Source organism: Diplotaxodon limnothrissa, linkage group LG17, assembly GCF_057381915.1.
Source record: "Diplotaxodon limnothrissa isolate DT_005_m linkage group LG17, D_limnothrissa_male_GT1.1, whole genome shotgun sequence".
Taxonomy (NCBI): Eukaryota; Metazoa; Chordata; class Actinopteri; order Cichliformes; family Cichlidae; genus Diplotaxodon; species Diplotaxodon limnothrissa.
Genome location: NC_140612.1, coordinates 28564511 through 28579268, shown reverse-complemented (window position 1 = coordinate 28579268; position 14758 = coordinate 28564511). Strand labels below are relative to the sequence as shown.

Genomic DNA, 14758 nt, shown 5'->3' with positions numbered 1-14758 from the left:
TTGATTAACTATCATCAAACATTAAAGTATAAAAACGGCATCGCAAATATTCTGTTTGAGCAGCAGATTTAGGTCACCAACATAATCTCTGTGGCAGATATCCATGTACTGTGAACTGTGTCAGCTGCATCATCATCATCATCATCATCATCACCATCATCATCATCATGGTGCTGCTGGTGGCTGTCAAATCCACTGACTCATAAACACCCACCACTTTGCCATGTCAGCATATCGTAATGTCAGTGTGTTTGTACATTTCATACTGACAAATGGCTGCACAGACAGTGCTTATGTGCATGTGTGCGAGAGAGGTTTGTGTGTGTGTGTCTGCCAGAGCGTCTGTGTGTAATCAGAAGAGTGTTTGCACATGTTTTTAAAGTAAGCAGACCTACGCAGTTTATAGCCCCCTTCTTAACCACATCACACAAGCCACCTCGCCTGTGCCATGCCTGTGTGTCTCTTCACAGGTCTTTTTTGTTTTCTGGAGAAACTGCAGTTGAGATTTCAGAAGAAGTGTAACCTCCAGCGGAGAAAGGAGCTGTGCATCGTGCGTTCTTGCAAAAATCTGCGGGCCACTTTGATTAGTAATTGCAAGATATGCTACATGTGAGTTTGAATCCACCCACTTCACTTTTCTCACAGATACACAGTAAACAAATGCATGGTATACACTCAATACCCACAGAGGATGTATAAGATGACATACAGAGAAAAGATATTTAGACTAAAGCGATGCATAGAACCGCATGCTTGTTTATCGCCCATTTCCAAATGTTTTCCGCTCTTCTTTCAGCCTCACATCTACAACCGCATGCGTCACGGCTACTGTAAGACAAACACCTATTATCCTCGAGAGACTGTTGACTCAAATCTACCGGTAAGTCCACTCGAAGCCCTGGAAACACTCGTTTTGCAATGGCATGTCTCTGCCTGCCAAACACAAAGCCGATAGCATCAATAAAGAAAAGTCACCGCCTCCTTGTTGTCACTCAATGCAGGCACTTATCTGGTTGATGGATCCCAGAAAATGTGTATATGTAGTTGTTTTATTTGTTGATACAACCCTACATCAGTAATCTGATTTTTTGGCAAATCTTTCAGGTCTCAAGAATTTCTATGACTAGTTGACTGATTGTTAGCAGTTGTATCTGATATATAATAAACATGAAGGATTTCTTTCCTTTCATAATTGCTACTGTGGCCTTTTTAAGGATGTCAGAGCTAACAGAGTGCGACACGGAAATCTAGGCTACAAAATACAGGATTTGAGAAACATTAAAAGATTTCCATGGTAATCTGTGTGAAAGAGGTTAAAGCTTTAAAAAGTGCTGCCTTCTAAGTATGATTAGTATGTAGCTGTCATTCTGCTTTCTCCGTCTTATCACTCTCTGTTGGAAACACGAGCTGATGTCTCTCCAACTCTTCTCGTGTTTTTTCACGGCAAACTTTCTCACAAGCCTTTCTGTTCTCTCTTTCTCTCTGTTGTGTTTTTCTTCCCCCCCTGCACTTCCTCGACTGTGGCCTGCACGATTGGTCGGAGGAGGTGGAAAGTTGGCCAATGAGAGGACAGTTGCCAGGCAGTCTGTACCTTGTTTGGAGGCGGCTGGAGGCTCACACAGCTGTTCCATTGAAAAGCAGCAGGACATAATAACAGGGGCCCCTCGCCAGACACATACACACACACACACAAACACACACCCACACACGCACACACACGCTCGCTTCACGCACAAACACGCTCGCTTCCACAAAGGCACACAATGCAGGCTGAATTGAATTCTGTGGTCTGAAAAGTTAACTGCGCTACTTTTTCTGTCGACATATGTGTCCGTTTAACATAACAAATGTGGCATACATGTGCTTAGCAGTTATTTTGAGACATTTTTCCCGAGTTTTGTCTAGTCCAAATGCGATGTTTATTTTCTTTTGCGTGCAAAAGTTTGCTCTTGGGGTAATACCTGGCTCTTTAGTGGCAAAAGTTTCTGCTATGTTGACCATTTATTGATTAACTTTGTTTTTCCTCTCTTGGGCGAATTTTTCGGAAAAAAAAAACGTACTAAAACAAGCTCTTGTATGTCATAGATCATCAGCGCTGGATGCACTGTTTTTCATGCTGTACTAACAGAGGAAACCACAAAAAGAAAAAAGAATATAACAGCGATGTTGTGTTTCAAGGTCAACGACTTGTTTTGCAGTGCTGCAGCGTACCTAATAACACTGGAGAATTGTTAACTGGGCCCAATGACCCACATCACCCGGCAAAACACTGTGGATCCATCTGTCTCTGTGTCCCGCTTTAACAATACAACTCCTTTACGCTGTGTGCACTTTTTTCCACCCACATTTTTGACACCTGTTGCCTGTGAGGACAAAGAATCAATCCAAGCTGCCCTTGAGAATTAAAAAGATTTTAAAAAAAGCATATACATTTTAAATGCACAGAGCCGAATATGTATATACATGAACTGACACATGCATTGTGCGGCATATGGTGAGCTTTTCTTGGCTGATGGCATCAATAACAGCTGTCAAAAGTGGCTTCGGTAACATGAGTCACTCTAGATGAACAAAGGGGTATTTTAAAGGACAAAAGCATCCGCTCTGCTACAGTGCTTCAGCATTGCTTTTGTTTCATCTTGCAATATGTGGTAGCCAAATGTCAAAGCTTCTTCAGATTGTTGCTTTTACACTCTATTTTTCTAAAAAGAAAAAAAACTAATGGATTGTTGCTGTTTTCTCCATGGGAAACGTCAATTTCAAGGGTGTTTGTAAAGGCCTGTACATGTGAGTCTCTGTGTGTAAGCAATCAATAAGCTTCCTGAGTTGTGTTGCTGTTATAGAGATGAGTCTTCTTCAACAAAGAAGTGGGAATGTAAAACAATTTCAAGGTTGGATGTCTAGGGTCATAAAGAAAAATCTGCTAGTATGAAATTGCTGTTCCCTCTTTTCCCACAAGTTAATGAGTTACTAATTCAAACACAGTATAAACCCATGTTGAAACCCATGTTGATGACTTTCTTTGAGTTAGCAGTGCCCTTGTCATTTTAGACCTAACTGTGCTTTGATCAGTCTGTCCTGACCGTTGATGTGATGTTTATGAAGAACTGACTGACCCACAGGTTAGATAAGCTTCATTAACACTAAAGAAAAATATGTTTTTTGCCAGGGTGAGGCTTTCACTTCAAAGGCCTTCTTCCTTCAACTTCAAATTAAAGTGTAAGGAAAGAGCCAAAGTCCTATTATAATCTATGTTTTTCTGCCTCAACCTCCTGTTTTACTTTCTGAATCATTTTTATTCTTTATCCTCATTTCTCCAATGCTTCTTGCCATGTTGACACAAGAACTAAAACAAAACCACCTTCATTTGGTGAAGCTATTCTAGGCAGGGTTAAGACAACAGTGTTGTGGGGTGCTCATGATTACTTCTATCCTTTTTAGCCAGAAGGACAAGAAAATATTTAGAAATTCTTAAAAAAGTATGCAAAAGGATAGCTAAAGTACAATCTGTGCACTTCCTGTTTTCATGCTCATGTAAGCTCATGATTTTCCTGAAATTCCTCTTTTCTTTTTAGTGCACTTTTTATATCAGGAACACAGTCTGGAATTTTTTAAAGAACAATCCATAACCTTGAAAAATTCCAGTCACTAAAAATCATTAACCATCTACGACAATATCAGATCTTCAAACAACTGAACTGGACTAGTCAGTGTGTTAATGTTTACCTTATGTTCTTCTGCCTGATAACAGAACTGCTGACATTTATAAAAGGAATAGGAAATACACCACGAAAGGCACAACCTTCAAACTGTTCTTTTCTCAAAGTTTTTCTGCAAATTAGTTATGTTAATGAATTGGTATAATATAGCAATAAAAACATCACATTATATTTATATCCAAAATACAACAGATCTAATACTTCCAAGAAGAAGTATCGGGGTTGGTGCCAGGGGAAGAGAACTGTGCGGTCAACCAACTTTGACAAGCAGTACTTGGCTCAACTTGCTTTACTATTTCATTTAAAAAGAAAAAAAATGAGCGGCTTCATGCACACACTTGCACTCAGACTATGCCCATAAAACAGAGGTTATAAACTAAGATGCACAGTCACAATATACAAAATAAGAGAGGCAATCCTATAATTCTATATAATAACCTATACACCGGGCCACCGTTACAGGCGACACAACAAATTTAAGGATAAACAACCTACTTTAAACCACATCATGAACAGGTATGCATAATTACAACCATACACGCACAGTATGCTCATAGTTTTAAAAGTTTAAAAATATCTGTCTCAGAGGCCATAATATGCAAAAAAGTAGACATTTTTCTCAACTGTTAGCACAGAATATCCTCACCACCTTGTGAATGAGTCTAGCACTAGCTCTAATTATGGATACTGTGGTGGTTGCATGTATGACTTGAGCAACTAAAAAATCTGTGCTAAATTTTTTTGTGAGTGAAATTCTAGTTGGCCTATTACTTCAATGATTTATTAACAAAAATTAGCAGATATGTATGTGTCTGTGTGCTAGCTAGACATGCTACTTATTGTTAGCTTAGCACTCCACCCTGTTGACCAAATGTGTCACTTCTGGCTGCAAAACAAATAAGATGGCTAGCCTACGCTAAATATGCTATTAACTGTGCTAACTTTCAAAGCTGGCAAATAGTGACCCCCAACAAATGAATGATGAAGGAATATAGCTTGGATTCATCCTATTTTTATTACACAGTCATAGAGGTGAATATATAACCACAGTATATGACCCTATACATTCAGATAGTATAGATCCAAACACATGCTAGGTTTACACAAGTAATATCATTTGCCCTTGAAGGATAAGAGTGAATGTCAGTTGTGTGTTCTCCATTGCGTCATGCACACTGCACAAATATGGGTGCGACACATTTAGTGGACAAATTGATCACAGTCTGTGTCCTTTGCCCTTTGTTAACCCCCACCCCACTGGTGCTACTGCCAGCAGACAGGCTCCAAGCAGATGGGATAGTTTGAGGGGGGAGGGTTTATTTTTAACAAGCTTGTTGTCACTCAAGACTTTTTCTTCTACTTCTTATCTCTCACTATTTGATTTTACTTCATTCTTCTCTCTCTTGGTCACTTTCTCCCTTAGTTTATGTCCTCAAGTTACACAGTATTCATGTTTGGTCTTTTTATTGTAAAAGAGTCTGTGCACTAGTAAAAAACTGGGTTGAAAACTGGGTTAATATTCTCATCTATCACATGTCCAGTTATCAACCAAGATCAGAAAAAGGTCCACTGTGGCTGTGCACAGAGAATGAACTGAAATCATACATCTTTATGTGTGACATTAATTCAGTCATATCTGTGACACACATGCAACCATTCAGACCAATACCACACCGGTCTGTGAAGCTGATCTCAACTGTTTGGAGACAAATACGTTACACATACCTGTCTTTGAGTTTCTTCTTTTCCACTAAAGCCAAATTTAAAATAAATAACTAAAAGGATAAACTTCAAACCAAGCATCTGATCATTTGAAACCTTATAGACGTAAAAATCCGTGACAAGGTTGAAAAAAGTACGATTAAAAATGGTAAATTAAAATGATATCTGAACATCTGTTTTTCATTTGCTTCTTTGGGATTTGGAGCATACAACAACAGTAAGGAGTAACTGGTGAGGCTGATGGGCGGCTTTGAGGATACACTGGGGGAACAATCATTCAACTGTAAAAGTGATTTGGCTAGGAGGCAAAAGTCCAGACAGACAGATTGTGGGGTATATCATACGCTTTGTCTGTGAAGGGGGAGTTTGAAGCTGTCGATGGGAGAGACAGATAGCGAAAGGCTTTGAAATCGGTTGAAAGGGAGGAGGGGCAATGTTCTGTATAAAATATCATTTCATTTAAACACATACACGCATACAGCAGGCCCACATGCTGTACAGTGAAACACTCTCCCATATTTATAGCCTAAACAGGTGCAACCCTACGATACCACCTCCACCTCTGTTCCTTCCAGTATTGCTGCTTTTCACACCTACTCTCCTATACATTACGTCACCTCTGACAGGAAATGAGCCACTACTATTCAAGCAGCTGTAGAGACCGCTCTCTTCTTATGGGCTTTCATTTAGGTTCCCTTCCATGTCATTTATTATTCATGTGTATTAAAGTCAATATTGTTTTCTTCTCATGATCCAGAAGAACAGAACTGATCTAGACCCATACAAAACATTAAAGCCCATCTGCTGTGTTTTTTCAGTGCAGTCTTATGCAATAGGAGGCTCTTTTGGGGCAACTTGTGAACATGCTGCCACTTTGTGGCCTTGCAATGCAACTACTATCAGATTGTTCTTTCACATGACATATTTTCTACACTAGAGGTCAGCATTTTAAAGGCGTGCCAGTGTGTGACCATAATAAAGTAGTGAAACTGCTTTGGTTTGGTACAAAAGGGCATAGTCCACATTTCAAGTGTTTTTGGCTTCTAGTGAGAAAACTCAGTAAAGCTGTTTCTCACATTTGGATATTGTTTTTGAACAATAACCAATTTGTAAAGAGTTTCATCATTTATTCTATCTTGTCTAGTGTGGTTCTATACTCATGGATAAAACTGACTGAAAAGCATTGTTTGTCAGCTCTGCCTTTGTGTATTTTCATGACCATTTATGTTTATCTGTTTTTTTTTTAAAGATAAACATAAATACTCACATTCCCACACATAATAATGCAATGGAAAACTAAAAAGCAGTGTTCACCAAATGAGTTCAAATGATTCACGATGCAACAAAAACACATTCACAGATTATGCGCTTTAAAGACACACATATAAATAAATAAATATCTGAACACTGAAGGGGAACGAAACCATCTGTTTGACATTTGCAGTTCGTTTTTCATTATTTTTAAGATGTGTTTTATACGGCATGGGAAAATTCTGTCCAAAATATTTACAGCATTGAAAATTGGCCCTGATTTTCAGGCCCTCGCTGAACACGTTGTGCTTTAATCCACATGATCTTAAAAATAGTGTGGTAATGAATGGTTGTTTTTGCACAACACAACTTTGTTCAGCTAAAGAAATAACACAACACAAATCGTTTATTTAACCGTTTCTATTTGAAATACACATGTAACCTGATACAGCGCTGTTCTTCTAAATGTACATTAATTCCAGTGATCGCCAGGACAAAAAAACTGCATGTGTGGAATTGTTTGTCAAATCTGATTAACAACAAAAGCACAAGCTCCATGATTTGTTGCTCCCATTGCGAGTGAGATTTCTACTTTTTTGACATTTAATGTGTTGCAGTTTTTTCAGGGTTGATAGCAGTTTAATTTATACTGAAAATAATGAGTTGCTGCCCTTATCAGCACTCATGCTGCATACCTTAGAGAGTTATTATCTCTGTGCACTGTGGGGCTAGGGCATGAGTCATGAATTGGGTTGTTTTCTGTCTAAGCTAACATTGTTGTTGTTAAGGCAAAACCTATCATGGTCTACTACAGCAAGTATGCTAGGACATCTCAGCCAAGTTCAAAATTAAACCAGACCAGACATTAATTTATTAGAAGTTTGTAGGATAAAGCCTTGATTAACCCTTCATGTCTTTATATTTTGCTGGGGAAAATAATATGCACGTGTGTTTTGTGGCAGGCTGCTCTTAACAAAATGCCTAAAGATAAAATTTTAAATCGGATCTTTCCTAAGTTGTGTGTTATCTGTAGAGAAAGGTCCATCTTTTGAGTTAGGTGATGTTTTTATGGTTGAATTATGTAAAGGTCAGTGTTAAGTGGCTTAAGAAACATTAAAACATTCCTCTAAAATGGTCAAGTACACAGAATGAGTGAAAAAGCATCCGATGTCCAAAGAAAAATTTGCTAGACCTCCAGGATACCTAGAGAGTTATTACTCTAGACCGAGTCGCAATATGATCTGGCTCCTTGGCTGCAAAACACAAGAACTGAAGGCTGCAACAAGACTTTTGTGCAGTACTGTAACCTAATGCTGAAGAAGAGAATAATACATCTAACCATTCATCATAATCAAATTGCTATCACTGGTTTTTGCACTCCTGGAGTACTTCAAAATATTAGCATATGAGTGAAAGGCCAAGCAGTTTCCAGGATCCACTTCTCACCCTTACATAACCTCTTAGATGCAAATGCCTTCGCGTGGCAGATAGTAGCCACTGTAAAGCGGCCATCACCTCTGACCCCTCTTCCTAAAGTTGCCCCATTTTCCCACTATTGATCCTTCAGATTCCTCTGACATTGAGAGTAAGTGTGACAATCCTCTTCCAGATAAAGGCATTTTAGGAGTTATTACCCATGGCTTACCCAGAGCTTATGTGTGAAACCTCTCCATACAGAGAGGGGCACTGAAATGGACCATTAAAGTTAACTATGCCGGGGTAGTGTGTGGTTCAAAGGTTGCACTCTTTCTCCTGGAGTATTCTGTTCAGTAGCTTTTAAGTCTTCTGATGCTACAGATAGAGGCACGTGAGGGTCAACTGGAAAAGGCAGACAATAAGGGAATTCAGCATGATGGGTAAGCAACTCTCATACATCAGTTGAGCAATGTCTTTGTTGTGCTGTCCTTAACCTTCATTGTTTTACTCTATTATCATATTTAATGTATTATTTTACTGTATTCATATTATCCCTTTATAATTTTGGGATTCTGCATTCTATGTGTATTTTATTAATTTATTTAATTTTTTAGTTTTTTCACCAAAACGGTATTTAAATATGAAGATGTGTAAATTGTTATTATTTGATATCGGGTTTTTTTTAGAATGTGTTTGAAGCCAGAAAGAGGTCAGACCTGTTAAAAGGGAATGAAAATCAAAACCAAGTACATGTTATGGGACCTAAAATGTAGCACACATACACATGGTCATTTATTATATTGTATTACATACAGAAGCCATTCGTAACTTTCTAGGAAACTGGAGATTCATACAATCAGTTCATGTTTTTAAACCTGTTAAGGTTTAAAAGCTACTGGTCAAAAACAAATGTTTAGCACACTTTAAATATCTGTGGCTCAGGATAAATTTATCAGAAGGGGTGAATAAGGCTTGTACAAACAAGTGCTCAAACAGATTAGAAAAGTGCCATATAAATAAGTGACAGGCCATTTATTGATTCAACAGGTTTATAAATGTAACCAGATTTTATTTTTAACGCTGAGAATGTTCTTATGACTCTTGTCTGAAATTTGTTTTACTGATATTTGTCCCTCAACAGAGAAAATAGAAGTGCTGACACTCACACTTGTCCTGCTGTGCACTGTCTCTGGATTTTCACAGAGTACGTATTACATTCCAGTAAGTTAAAGCTAGAAAGTTTTTAGCAGTTTTGAGTTGACATTCTTTCAGTAAAGATAATCGTTTACAGACCTAAGCCCTGACATTCCCGTAAACACCTTTCATGTTAATTATGCTAGTTGTTGTAACGTGAAAGTGTAGCTTTTTAGTGCTTATTTAAATGTATGAACTTTCTGTCATTGCATTGTACAACAGGACTGACTTTCGCTCAGATAGACGGATGGAACAGCCATGACCAGTCTGACTTGAGAAATAAGGAGCTTAGCGATGTCTTTACATCTGCAGAGATGAGAAAAAATGGCGCCGAAAATATTACTGAGGAATCCACTCAAATGACAAAAACTGAGGAACAGAGGGGTGAAAGGAATACCTCAGAGAGGAACCCTACTAGAGAGCTTGTCGAGAAAGTAAAGACTGTGAAGGAAAGAAGGGGAGATGGACTGACTTCACAGATAGAAACAGAAATGGAGGAAAACACAGAGCGTGAAACGACCACAGCTGGCAGTATAGAAGGACTCTTTGTAAAGAAAAGTGATGAAGGGTACACCCCTGAGACATTTCTCACAAGTAGTCTTTTACAAGAAGGAACAAAAAGAGAGATCTACTCTGTACCAGACACAGCTGAATATGTAGATACAGATAAAGAGGTTGCATCGAAAATGAGAGAAAATGGACCGAGTTTGGACCCTGCCTCAAAGACAGAGACACACAATGAGAGCAGGAGACTGATACGTACTGGGGGAAAATGGAAAATAGATCATGATCATGATGCAGTGATACCAGAGGAAGCGAATCACAACAGGATAGATGTGAAAGTGAAGAGAAGTGATCAAATAGAGAGGCTAAAACAAAAAATGGTTGAAGAGGAGCAAGAAGGAGAGCTAGTTGCAGGGATCAGTCATCAGGAGAAGAGAAGAGCGGCACAAACTATAAAAGAAATAGGAGACAAGGAGAAGGGCGCAAAAAAGAGTGAGGACATAGCCCATGCAATCTATAAGGAATTAATAGAAAAAGAAGATCAGGTATTAATTAACAACATTGCATCTCCTTTAAGTATATTTCCTGCTCAGGTAGAAAATGCCACAATTCAAATTATCATCCGTTCTCAAAATAAGCCTCCCGCTTCTCACATCTCCCCTTCACTTCCTGTCACACCCACACAAATTCCTCCAGACTCCTCTCACCCTCCCACCCTTTACACCACGGATAGTTTTCAGTCTCCTTCTGTCAATATTCACATTCCTAACTCAGTCAGTCACATCACAGACTTAACAGAGAGTCTGGGGGGCCATCTCAAGCAGAAAGAAATGGAAGTGAAGGCTGGCTCAGTTATAGAAGATGTAATGGCTAAAAATGTTTTGTTGAAACCAGCATGGAAAGAGGTACAAACACACAGAGCAGAGGACAAGGGGGAAATAAACAGAGTTGTGCAACCATATGAGGGGGAATTTATCTTGTTGGTCCAAACAGCAACAACACAACCCAATGAAGCAAAGTTTTTCACCAGAGAGCCAAACTCAACATCAAAAATAAATGCAGTTTTATCTGCTGAAGTGCCTCGGCTTGCACACAAATCAAACACGTCGCAGTCGATGGGAAAATACCGAAATGTTGAACTGATGGAGAATTACACCAAACTTACAGGGAAGCAAAATAAAGCATCTTCTCCGCAACTACAGCTGAACAAATCTTCAGCCAAACCACAGCTCGGAACTGCCAAAACACCTTCACCGAGGCCAGTGAAAAACAACAAGCAAAGCAAAAATAAGACCATCAAGAAGTCCAAGGAAAAGAGAAGGAAGAAGAACAATAAAACCCAAAAGCCACCAAAGAAGAAGAAAGAAATCTTACCACCAACGCAGTTTCCTTACTTTATGGACAACTATTGTCCAATCGAGTGTGCCTGCTATGGAAGGTAAGACAAAGGATACTAAAATGAGACTAAGATACCCTTTCAATATTCTTAATATTAAATCACTAATGATTCTTTAATTGTATGTGTTGTTTTTAGAGTGGTCCAGTGCTCAGACAAAGGTGTGGATAAGGTTCCTTATGGTATCCCCTATAATTCCCGCTACATCCTCCTTATGAATAACTACATCAACAGCATCCAGCTGGACCTGCTAAATCAATATGACTCTATGGAGTTCCTTGTACTAAGCAACAATCGTCTCACAGATGGTTCAATTGAGGGAGCTTTTGAAGGGGTCCCAGCTCTGAAACGCCTCTACTTGGATAGGAATCTCTTACAAAGGGTGCCAGCAGACCTTCCAGCTTCTCTGGAGGAGCTTCGTCTGGACAACAACCGCCTGACCGTGATCTCGAAGGCAGCCTGGGCATGGTGCCCTGGCCTCTTGGTTCTGAGCCTCAGCAACAACAGCCTTGGGAATAATTCAGTTCCTAATGGCGTGCTCTCCCCTCTAGGGAACCTGCGCACTCTAAACCTGGATCACAACATGTTGATCTCAGTACCTCTGGGGTTACCATTGTCAATCAAAGAACTCTATCTTAAGGGTAACGTCCTTGAGAGTTTTGGCCGAGGAGCTTTCAACGGGAAATCAGGGTTGGTGGTGTTGGACCTGAGTGCAAACAGACTGATAAACAAAGGGCTAGATAGGGATTCCTTCCTCAATACAACGTTCTTGGAAAGCATCAACTTAGAGGGGAACAGACTAAAACAGGTGCCACAACACCTTCCTCTATCTGTTAAAACTCTAAATTTGGAAGGAAACTTCATATCTTCCATAAAGAAATCAGCTTTCAGAAGTTTGAAAAAGCTAGAGCACCTAGGCTTAGCATGGAATAAAATCTTTAAAGTGACAACAGGTGCATTCAGGATGCTGCCCGTACTGCACCAGTTAGACCTGAGTCACAACACACTGAAGCAGGTGCCCAGACAGTTACCTAAAGGTTTGCACTCAGTAGCACTCAAGCACAACAAGATTCGGTCAGTGCCTCGTGATGCTTTCTGCTGGGGCAATAAAACTCTCAGCGGACTTGTGAAAGTGCAGTTGGAGCACAATTTCATTGATATGGCAAATCTGGATGCACATGCCTTCAGATGCTTACGGGGCTTCCAGGTGGTGCACTTCTATTGAGCATCTGAAAAGTTTCATAGGCTTGGATTTTTTTATGCACACAATTGAAATAAAAGTTTATAGTACTGAATCCTGCTTTGAAAGTTTTATCCAACACCTGTGGTGAATGCCACTATTACGAGAAACCAATGATGAAACTCAAAAACAATATTTATTGTGTGTGAAATTCAGTTTATTGTGTGTGACCCACCAAAGTCTCAGTGTCCGACTATTTTTATGACTCAGGCTGCTTTTCCCAAAAGCCCTTATATGGTAGGAAAACATCTGTTTGCGTGCAGCATGAGCAGCCTAAGGTACCTAGAACCAGAATTGTATGACTGCAAATCATCATGTTATTACTGACAGTTTTTATTTCTGGCAGTTTTTCCATGACCAACTAAAGCAAACATTATTATTTTATCCTACAGTAATTAGGTTTTTTTTTTTTTAAAAAGCTGCTCTGTTTTATTAGGCTAAAAGTTAAATTAAGACTACTTATATGAAGGTAACTGAAGGGATGAAGGAATTAGAAATTAAAAAAAAGAAAGAAAGAAAGAAAGAAAAGCAATTATGTTGAATGTATGTAAACTTGTTTAATTTAATTATTGGATCCAAATTTACTTTTCTTTTTAACATTGTCAGCATTGTTTTCATTTGTCCTAGTTTCTAGAATGTGGATATGTCAGATATGCTGACAGTGAGAGACTCTCTGTGGCCTATGGATTCATGTTTGTTTTGGGTAAAGTGTGAGCTCACTGATTGCAACCATCTATTCTTTCCTCTGTGTGTACCAACAATATGTTTTATGAGTCACTGAATAACAAAGATTCTACTGATTATATACCATTGTCGTGACACTCTATTCGGCTTTTCGTCTCCACTATAACATCTTACTTAACTAGATGTCTGTTTTCCTCAAATCTTCAACGAAAAAGTTTAATCATGTAAATTTGTCAGACTCAATAAAAAACAAGTTAAAATAAAGAACTCGTTTGCTGGTGTATTTGATTGTTTGTTCCTCTTTCCCTGTTTGTAACTATTCCAGCTTTCTGGTTCTTAGTGAAAGAACAAAGACAGTGTGATGGGGCAGTTTAAAGGTTCAGTCTTAGTTATCCTGTCGGTTGACTTATTGTTCCACGGTAAATACATGGCCCAAAAATGTAAATACATTCCTAATAAACTAGCCACTAGATGGCAATAATGTATAGAAGAACATTTCCAATGAGGACAGCCTTGGGGTATGTGTGCAAAACTAAAGACAGAAATGTGTTTTTACCTGGCACAAATACAACACTGTGGCAGTTTAAATGCATATGCTTCAGGAAGCTCATCCTGTCAGGAAAATTATATATTTAAGGTTATTTATGGCTTCAAGGCTCACACTACAATGGGAACTTAATGTGAGCATCGTGCACAAACACAGACAGGGGCAAGAGTCATAAAAAGATTTTCACTCTGAAGCAAATGTGTTTAGGATTTCACTCGCAAAAATTAGAGAGGATTCAACCTGACCACAGGCCTGGAAAAAATATACATGACAGAAGATAAATGAAGAAGGGGCATCTTTTCTATTAGTGAAAAGTAAGACAGAAGGCAAGAATGGGGTAAAAGCATTAGCCCACGTGGAGGTGCTTAGCACTTTTCTCCCTTTTCCTTCTTTCCCTCAGTCTAATAAGTTCAGTCAGCAACGTGGCACTGCACCCATAGGGCCTGGGAAAGAGGAGCAGGAGGAGGGGGCAAGAGGGAGAGCCGGGATGAGGGGGGAGAAAAGTAGAAGAGAGGCTGAAGGAGGGGCTCAAAGAATGGATCCAGGCTCCACTGGTTCAGTGCGTGTCCAGAAGGGAAGAGTTTTGGCTGCAGAGCTTACCAGCACCTCCTTACGGTCCAGCAGGACCCTGACCCTGAATCTCACCACCATATCTACCTGGGTCTTCTAGAAATCCTACTTATTTCTTTTTATACCTTTGTGCCTTTCTCTTCCTCCATCTGTCTCACTCACTTTTTTTCTTTGTTGCACATTATGTTCCTGCACCCACTCACCTTTAAACCAAAGTGCATATCAATTTATGCATATGTGCATGCCTGCGCGCATGCATTTTTCTTCTCTGTACTTGTGTGGGAGTCAGATACGTCATGATCATCTGAACTGCTCCCTTGACACAGTCTGAGCCCGTGTGCTCATTTAAGCAGTTTGGCAGATGGTTGATTTGGCAGATTTGTGTACGTCGGTATCCTGTGCTCGATGCTATCTGATATTTAAGCTTATCCTAACAGGAGGAATGCAGGAGTAGTAGTAGTAGTAGTAAAAGTCGGGGCTTTGCCATTCTTTATTAAGAAAAGCTTTTGCACTGA

The 14758-nt window shown here is 39.4% G+C and overlaps 1 protein-coding gene across 1 annotated transcript; it reads left to right on the top strand.

The window, feature by feature from the left end:
* The first annotated feature begins 8541 nt into the window (after positions 1 to 8541).
* LOC146615194 (uncharacterized) lies at positions 8542 to 12455 on the top strand. The gene is made up of 4 exons (XM_085375544.1): positions 8542 to 8548; positions 9250 to 9312; positions 9525 to 11244; positions 11341 to 12455. The coding sequence occupies exons 1-4, from the start codon at positions 8542 to 8544 to the stop codon at positions 12425 to 12427; spliced, it is 2877 nt and encodes a 958-aa protein (XP_085231670.1). The 3' UTR covers positions 12428 to 12455.
* Positions 12456 to 14758: the final 2303 nt, after the last annotated feature.

Coding starts and splice junctions, on each gene's coding strand:
- LOC146615194 (XM_085375544.1), top strand. Junction 9,313..9,524: donor TGTCTCTGGATTTTCACAGA/GTACGTATTACA, acceptor ATTGTACAACAG/GACTGACTTTCGCTCAGATA. Junction 11,245..11,340: donor GAGTGTGCCTGCTATGGAAG/GTAAGACAAAGG, acceptor TGTTGTTTTTAG/AGTGGTCCAGTGCTCAGACA.